The sequence below is a fragment of the Lucilia cuprina genome, chromosome 2 (genome assembly GCF_022045245.1).
Source record: "Lucilia cuprina isolate Lc7/37 chromosome 2, ASM2204524v1, whole genome shotgun sequence".
NCBI classification, from domain to species: domain Eukaryota; kingdom Metazoa; phylum Arthropoda; class Insecta; order Diptera; family Calliphoridae; genus Lucilia; species Lucilia cuprina.
Genome location: NC_060950.1, coordinates 3,901,995 through 3,911,159, shown reverse-complemented (window position 1 = coordinate 3,911,159; position 9,165 = coordinate 3,901,995). Strand labels below are relative to the sequence as shown.

General features: G+C 27.9%; 2 protein-coding genes across 4 annotated transcripts in view; one reads left to right on the top strand and one right to left on the bottom strand.

Moving 5' to 3' along the window:
• LOC111680544 (protein pinocchio) overlaps positions 1-9,165 on the top strand; it is a 106,457-nt gene that overhangs the window by 15,058 nt on the left and 82,234 nt on the right. The gene's annotated exons all lie outside the window — the stretch shown is intronic.
• LOC111681402 overlaps positions 4,311-9,165 on the bottom strand; it is a 28,241-nt gene continuing 23,386 nt past the window's right edge. For 2 of the 3 annotated variants that reach the window (XM_023443170.2, XM_046952016.1), the window contains exons 2-5: positions 8,467-9,114; positions 8,213-8,396; positions 6,925-7,301; positions 4,311-6,864 (exon numbers count right to left, since the gene is read on the bottom strand). In XM_023443170.2, the coding sequence (XP_023298938.2) occupies positions 6,776-6,864; positions 6,925-7,301; positions 8,213-8,396; positions 8,467-9,114 (1,298 nt within the window). In that variant the 3' untranslated portion in view covers positions 4,311-6,775. The remainder of the gene's footprint in view (positions 6,865-6,924; positions 7,302-8,212; positions 8,397-8,466; positions 9,115-9,165) is intronic. The other variant, XM_046952014.1, reaches the window with a different exon arrangement.

Genomic DNA, 9,165 nt, shown 5'->3' with positions numbered 1-9,165 from the left:
TTTTTGGTACTTTTTCGTTCTTCAAAAGGTACAAAAGGCTTTAAACACATCATGGTGAAGGGTATATAAGATTCGGCACAGCCGAATATAGAATTCTTACTTGTTTTTATTAAAATATCAAATTTCTAGGAAAATTTCGAATTTCTAAAAAATTTTAAACTTTAATACAATTTCGAATTTTTTCAAACTTGAGTTTTGAATGTCTAGTATTTTCTCATGAAATTTTAATTCTCTAGTATAATTTTAAATTCTTAGTGAGTTTTTATTTAAAATTAGAATTTTTAGTGAAATTTTAAATTTCTTGTAAATTTTAAAATTTATTTAAACTTTAGTTATGAATTTTTAGTGAAATTTCGAATTGTAATTGAAATTTTTAAAATTTCTAAAAATTTGAAATTTTTAGTGAAATTTCGACATTATAGAACAATTTTGAATTCCTAGTGAAATTTTGACTTTCTAGTAAAATTTCGAATTTTTAGTGAAATTTCGGTTTTCTATTGAAATTTCGAATTGCTAGGAAAATTTCGAACTTGTAAAGAAGATTTTAATTTCTTTTGAATTTCTAGTGAAATTTTTATTCTATAGCAGGAGTGCCCAAAAGTTTATTGTGGAACAGAAAACACACTATCTATAGCTACGCGCATTTGCAAAAACAAAAGTGTACCAAGTGCATAGGGCTTGGGCACTCTTGATTTATAGTACAATTCCGGTGAGATTTTTTAATTTAAAAAGTCTATATTCTAAAGAAATTTTGAAAATTTATATTTTTTTTTTTTGGTGAAATATTCCATATTTTCGTTCCGATTAAGAGATTCGGATTCCTGTACATATTTTTCGATTTAATGACATTTGTCTGTTAGGTTCCATTCCCCTCCATCAGTAATTTATTTTAGGTCTCTATTTATTTATTTATTTATGTTGTCATCTCAATACCAAACAATAATGATCAAATTGTTTGGATGATTTAATAACACGCGTGCGTATCCCATTTTGGGTTGTTTTTGGGTAACAGAAATTTGTTTTTTTCAATATTTATATTCATTTCAATTAAAAGTGTTTGATTAGTTGGAAAAGGGGAGTAGGAAGGGCACAAACAATATTCTATCAATTAGATGAAAAAAAAGAAACATACATAAATATTTGTACTCATTCTCATACAAATACATTGTCTTAAATGACACTATTTTTATTACTTAATGATTTCTTTATAGTTACGAATTAATCAATAGCCATCATCATCATAATAATATTTAATTGAACAACTACAACACACTTTCAATATTTTGTTCATTTAGGAAATGGAAACAAATTATAAAGAAAAGGGGGAAATGAATTAGTTTTAATTTCTTAAACGAATTTCAATTTGTATTACATTTGTTTATTGTTTTACATTAAATTTCTCTTATTAAAAAAAGAGTAATTTTAGTTTACTCTTGAATTTTATTTAAGAATTTTGTTTGAATGAATCAGTTTCTTGTGCCGCCGTCTTTGTAATTTTGAACACATTTTCGCTATGTATTTTTGTTTAACTTGACATTGTGGAATGTTAAATGCGATTTATGACGTTCCCGGCTGCACGTATGAATTGTATGTCTTTTGTTGCTCTCTGCTAACTTGTTGCTTTCATTTTATAATGACGAAATTTTTAAATGTTTAATGTAAATCACAACTGCATTGATTTTTAAATAATTTCATTATTTTTATAAACAATTGCACTTTTTTTGCACCAAAAATGTAAATAAAATGTTAATGTTTAAGAGAGTGAGTTATAATTGTGTTAATATAAAATTTAAATAGTCTATTTAATAATAAAACAACAAATCGTTTATTAAATAAATCAACAATAAGTGAAAAACACTTAATAAAGCATGTTTAATAGTTTTGTTAACATTTGTTGTGGTTTTAACAGTTTTTAACAGTAAATGTTTAAGTTAACAGTAAACAGTTAAACTTTTTACACAAGGTGTTAAGAAACAAATTGTGTTAAATTTATTGAATTCTTGTGATCAGTTAAAACAATTTTAAATAATGTTTTTGTTTTTAAGAGTTTAAATAATAAACTTAGTTTTCTGGATTTAATATTCGGGTAAAGCAAATATCATGGCATAATTAGAAAGGTGACTGCGATAAAACAGCTGATTATTTTTTTCTGTCAAAAGTTATTACTGTTTACATGCTAATATTAAATGTTGACACTTGTCATGTTGGACTATTTCACGGTGGTCTTTTTCAACCATCGTGCTTCTTACACGCCGGTGGCAATTTACGTATATGAATTTTCCACTCCAGTATAAGTGCACTTTGTTCAAGCTATCTCTTTCTCTTGCTATAGTAGTCCCGTTGGGAAATGACAGGTGTCAGTCACTAGTTTGGAGACAATAGATCAACGAATACTGGATTCTGTTGTTTCGCCAACAGCATTTAGGGGATATTATTGTAGGTTCGAACATAATGTGATAAGTTGAGCTTGTTTAGTGTAAACTACAACACACTTAACCACAAAAGCTTCAAACCACACTTTAATCATCACTCTCTCAACTTAGGATCCCTCCTGTTCATCATTTACAAGTATCTGATGGTACATCTCACTCCTACAAATACCCAATCATTGCATTATCAGCTAAATGCCAACATTTTATTTATCCACGTTCTTAACCCATGGTTTGTAACGATCCTAAAATCTAGCAAAGGTAGCAGAACCTTATTCCGAAAAATTGTATTTCACCGAAAAATTGTATTTTTAAATCAATCAATTCTTTAGATTGCCTTGGCTCAAAAAGGGCCAAATGATGCGTGTTTTTTTTCAAACTTCAGAAGAAGTAAAGTGATGAAGAATAGATGAATAAGACCGCATTAATATTGTCCGAACGGGAGACGTACAAACATATTTGTCCAAGATCCACATAGTTGTCTTGATCCTTATATGACGTGTCCGTTTGTTTCTAAAAAAGTTTATTGATAAAAATTGTTTGTTATTGACAATGAGCGAAAGCGGTCCTCTATTTCACCTAGGTGTCACATACAAATGTTCAATTACAATTCAGGCTTTAAAATACTGACGTAGGAACTTATCAGAGTATCGCTATGACGGAGTTGTCAGAACAATTGTTCAGACATACATATTGGTCTAAGACCCAGAAAAGAATATCTCTCTAGTTATATCCGTGTGTATGTCCGATAGGGTCCGAAAATGGCTAATAGTGGTCCACGTTTTCAACTAGTTCTCACATACAAATTGAAAATGCAGAATAGGGGTGATTGAGACGAACTCGGTTTTAGTCCCTAAAACACACTTCTTATGTTTTAATTATTAAGGATATTTGATAACCGTTATCGCAAAAATACCTTTTTAGCACTACTACCGTTATCGCTAAAGTATCTCTTAATCAAAAAAACGTCAACAAAATCTGTCAAAAAGGTCATCTTGTGAAATTCGCTTGTTTTGACGAGTCATTTTATATATTTTACAGGTGGAAAATAAAACTTCATGTTATTTTAGTTTTTGTAGTTTTTGTTTTTATTGAAAACTTAATTTTCAAAAAATAAGGCAAACAAAGAAAATAACTTTCGATTTAATAAAATGAAATCATTTTCATTATGTGTTCAGATTTTTAACAGAAATTTTAATTAAATCTTTTTCTTAATTAACAAAATAAAATCATATTAAATATACACAATTTAATAAACACAATCAATAAATATTAATTTAAAAAAAGATTTGGTATTTAAAATAAAATCTTATTGACAGTAGTATCAATTTTCTTGCTGTTAAAATTTTTATTTGTTAAAGAAGAGTTAGTTAGTTTTTAGTTTATTTGTTTATTAAACACAGACAATTAATGTCTTTTAGGTTTGTATGTATGTGTTATTTAATATGTTTATATGGTTGCCGCTTCTGTGTATAGGTAATATGATGTATTTATTTATAATGGTCTTGGGTATGCGCTTCTAATTTTAAATATATTAATTATAATTAGGTTTTCTTGTTGTTGTAGGTTTTTTTTTGTTTGCAAAAAAAATTGTTTAAAATAAATATTTAAAGTTAATAATTCTTTTTTTTTTTGTTTGTTTTAATAATATGTATGTATATTTTTTATATTTATTTAATTTATGTATAGTATAATATAGATTATGTATAATATAATTAATTTTTATTTTATTTTAATAAATTCCGAAAAAACAGTCATGTGTTTAAGTTTTGTTTATATAATATATATTTTTTTATTTTGTTTTTATTAATTTATTTTTGCATAAATATTTTTTTATTAAAATATAATGCGATGAGCCACTTAATTTGTTTTTTTTTTTCATTTAAATGAATAATAATTTTGAATTTTACATAAATACATAAAATGATCTTTTTTATAATAATATCTTTTTCTATATAGTTTTTTATGCTTGAGTTTATAATAATTTACAATATTTATGTTTTTTCACATGTATGAGAATGTATTTTATGGTTTCTTGTTAATTAAACATTAATTTTTAGTTTTTTATTACTTTTTTTTTAATTGATTTAATAAATGCCAAATATGTAGAAATGTAGGAGGATAAGGATTTAGTAAAATTTTACATATATTGTTTCTGATATTCTAACAGATCTTTTAAGGGAACTTACACTTATTCTTGACGAACAAGAAAAATTGTATCAGACTACCGGATAAGCTATAATCGAAAGTATAGACTAAACTGCAGTCTTGACTTTTGTCTTGACTATAGTTTTGGCTATTTTCTTGACTATAGTTAAGACTACATATAGTCAAAGCTATAGACAAGACTACAGTTAAAACTTAAGTCATGACTATAGTCTAAATTCTAGTCGAGATTAAAGATTAAGCTAAACTATCTATTCAAAACTATAGTCTAAACTATAGTCATGACTATAGTCTAAATTCTAGTCAAGACAAACTATAGTCAAGACTATTGTATAAACTATTGACTATTGTATAAACTATAGTCAAGACTATTGTATAAACTATAGACTATTGTATAAACTATAGTCAAGACTATTGTATAAACTATAGTCAAGGCTATTGTATAAACTATAGTCAAGGCTGTAGTCTAAACAATAATTGAGACTAAAGTCTAAACAAAAGTCAATCCAACTATAGTCAATACTTCAGTCTGAACTTAGTCATGACTATAATCAAGACTATAATTAAGTCTAAGATTATAGTCTAAACTATTGTATAAACTATAGTTAAGGCTACAGTCTAAACAATAGTCGAGACTAACCTCTAAACAGATATCAAGACTCTAGAGCAAACTGTAGTCAAGACTTTAATTTAAACTATAGTCCAAACACTATTCAAGACTACAGTCTAACCTATAGTCAAGACTATAGTCTTAAGTATAGCCCAGACTATAGTATTAACTATAGGCTATAGTCTCAAATAATGTCAATACTATAGTCAAGACTATAGATTAAACTCTAGTAAAGACTGTAGATTTTTGTTTAAACTATAGTTGAGATTATATTTTAAACTGTAGTAAAGAACTAGTTACACTATAGCCGAAACTAATGTCAAGATCTAAAATATAGTCTTAACTATAGTCAAGACAATAGTCTTAACTATTGAGACTATGATATAAACTATAGTCTGAACTAAATAATAGTCTTGACTATAGTTTAGATCATAGTATTATAGTTTAGACTATAGTCAAGAATATAGTCCATATTGTAGAATATATTATAGTCAAGACTGTGGCCAAAACTATAGTCAAAACAATAGTGTAAGCTATAGTCAAGACTATACACTAAACTGTGGATTAAACTATAGACGTGACTCGAGACTGTGGTCTAAACTATAGCCTTTACTAAAGTCAAGACCATAGTCTGTTTATTTAACTATACTTAGTCGTGCTCAAGACTTTGATCTAAACTATAATCTATACTAAAGTCTAGACTATAGTTGAAACTTTAGACAAGAGTGATTCCTGAATTTTGGTTTTACAAAATTTTTCAGACATCTAAATAATATTATAAAGTAGTGTAAATGATGATAATTTTTATATGTATACTTTTTTTCACAAAATACATAAAACGCTCTTAGCGCAATAAGCTGCAAAAAGACTTTGAGTGCATTACAAAAATGTGCCAAGATCAAAAAGAGCAATTTGGGAAATAAATAAAATAAAACGGAAATGAAGATAAAAAGCTTTTCTAAATTCTTACAGATTTACTAATATAAATACTTTTACAAATTATAGTTATTTTAAAAAAAAGTTCCATTTGAGTCAGACTGCTTGACATTACATGTATGTATTTTTCTCTTTTAGTTAACATTTTAAAATATTTTAGGTTTATTTTTCCATTTTCATACAAATAATTATGTTTTATATTTACTTTAGTTGTATAGTTTAAATAAATAGTTAATTTAGGTTTTTTTGTATATTTACTTTTAAATATTGATATATGTATGTATTTTACATAAATGCTTTTACATCAATTGCACGTTAAATACAAATATAAGTTTCTTATAAAAGAGAAAAAAAAAACATATTTTTATCATAAAATTTGACACAAAACATATTTTTCTTAAAAAAAATTTAGTAAAAATGTTAATTTATAGTTTCAAGAAACTTAGTTTATAGTTAAAAAAAAAAATACTTTCTGGGGGCAAATAGTTTTTGGTATATGGTGTGGTATCTTACAAATTTATTACTATTTACGTTTTTTTTTTCTTCTGTTATTTTAAATTAACGCCATTTTCTTTTATTACTTCAATTTGGAAAATTGACGTTATTTTTTGAGATATTTCTGTTAAGCACAACTTTAAAAGAATGACTCGGGTTTGTAGGGTATTGAAGGTTTAGCAATGGATCTTTTCTTTTTGGCCACCATGAAACGTTTGTTGTTATAACCTTAAAAAAATAACAAAAACATTTATAACCGTAAAAATGTAAGATCTTTTCAAAACTTACGATTTCCATTTGTATTCAAGGGAAAACCATCACTGTATTTATTTTCTCTTGGTAGTTCTCTAGGTAACTCATATTTGTTCATGGCATCCATGTTAACGGGCATTCCATAATAGTCCACCATTGACTGAGGTTCAAACCAACCGTTATTGTTATTATAATCTAAACTTTCATCGGCTTGAGGCATTGTGGGATAATCGTAAACATTACCAGCTGTATTGTAATTATTATTAAGGCCATAGGTCTTGGGTACATAGTTTTCAGAGGGATAGGTGTAACCAGCATCAGCATCTGTATCTTTGCGGGCACGTTCACCGGCTTCGACAAGTGCTACCAGGGCTAACATATCAGCTGGGGTTAGTTTTGTATCACGTTTCAATCTGAAAGGAAATAACAAATATTTTACAACCTGATTTCTACTCTGGAATACAGATTGCTATAAGAAAAGTATCTTTCTTGAAGAAATGGAAGTGACTGTATTCAAAGACGGAAAAGTGTCTTCAATAAAAGACAATTTTCGACAGAAAAAGTGTTTTCAATTAAAGACAATTTTCCATAATAAAAGGAGTCATCTCTAGAAGACAGTTTTCTATAAGAAAGATTCTTCTTTGGACGTTTAGTTTTCTATAGGAAAAGTATCTTCTCTGCACGACAGTTTTCTATAAAAAAAGTTTTCTATGGAAGATCCATAATAAAAATGTCTTCTTTGGACAATAATTTTCTATAGGAAAAGTGTCTTCTTTGGATAAAAGTTAGAACAAGAGTCTTCTTTGGTCATTAGTTTTCTCTAGAAAAAGTGTCTTTTTTTGTTTTCTATAAAAAATGTCTTCTATGGAAGATCCAAAGTTATTTTTTCTATAGAAAAATATCTCTTTGGATAATAGATTTCTATAGGAAAAGAGTCTTCTTTGGACAATAATTTTCTATAGGAAAAGTGTCTTCTTTGGATAAAAGTTTTCTATAGAAAAAGAGTCTTCTTTGGTCATTAGTTTTCTCTTTTTTTGGACGAAAGTTTTCTATAGAAAAAGGTTCTTTTGTGGAAATCACATTTCTATAAGAAGTGTGTCTTCTTTGGATCACTTTTTTATATGAAAGCGTTTTCTCGTTTTCCGAAAAAAAGTTTCGTCTCTGGAAGATAGTGTTTTATAGGAAATTTTTCTATTTTAAAAGTGTCTTCTCTTGAAAACAGTTTTCTAAAAGAATGTATCTTTTGTTGAAGATACTTTTCTATAGAAAAATTTCTTAATTTAAAAACAGTTAGTTATTTACAAGAATTTAACAAAATAATTACCTCATATCAGGAAATTTACTGGCCAACTGATTGAAGATTTTATAAGCTCTCTTATTGCGCTCAGTATCCAAACCAGAACTATAATAACGACCACTGTTATAGGGTAAGGGAACTGTATCCAAATAAGATTCGGAGTTTAAAATATTTTGTAAATTATCATAAGCTTTGTTCCTATATGAGGAAGCTAAATAATAATAACAACAACAAAAAAATCAATAAATACATTAAATCGAAACTATTTAAAAAAAACTTACTCTTCGAAACGGGAGCATAATCATCAATATCACTGTAAACAACATTACCGGGATCCAATTCATCACCCCAAGTACCTTGAGGTACATCATTGCCAACAGCGGGTAATGAATCAAAACTACCGTAGGGATTGTAATAACCGGCAGAAGGTGAATTATAAATACCACTATTGAAATCATTATTGACACCAGCCATATTACCCCAACCTAAATTTGCGGCTGAGGCCGAAGAGGAGGCACTACGATAAGGAAATTGTTGGGCACTTATACCACGTTTATTTATGGCTGAGGAAGTTTGTTCATCATCTATATCATCTGCATAGAGCTGATGTTGTTTCCTTAATTGTTCCAATTCATGTTGATTGGCGGCCACAGCAGCAGCTTCTACAGCGGCAGCAGTTAGTCCAGCTGCAATAGCCGAACTGATAAGATCGTTATTCTTTTCCATGGCATTGTTGTTGAAATTTAATTCATTTCCCTCTTGCCTTTGTTGTTGCTGCTGTTGCAGTTGAGGCATTATGGATTTGGGCTTTGGAGGAGCTGTATAGGAAGCTGGTACTATTTCGGGACTTGATTTTTTATTCAATATGGCAGCGGGTGAGTTGTTATTGAGATGTCCATCATTTTTATTGCCACCACTAGAGCGTTTAACTAAAGATTAGAAAAGAAAGATGTTAAATTAATAATTTTACTTAAATTTGA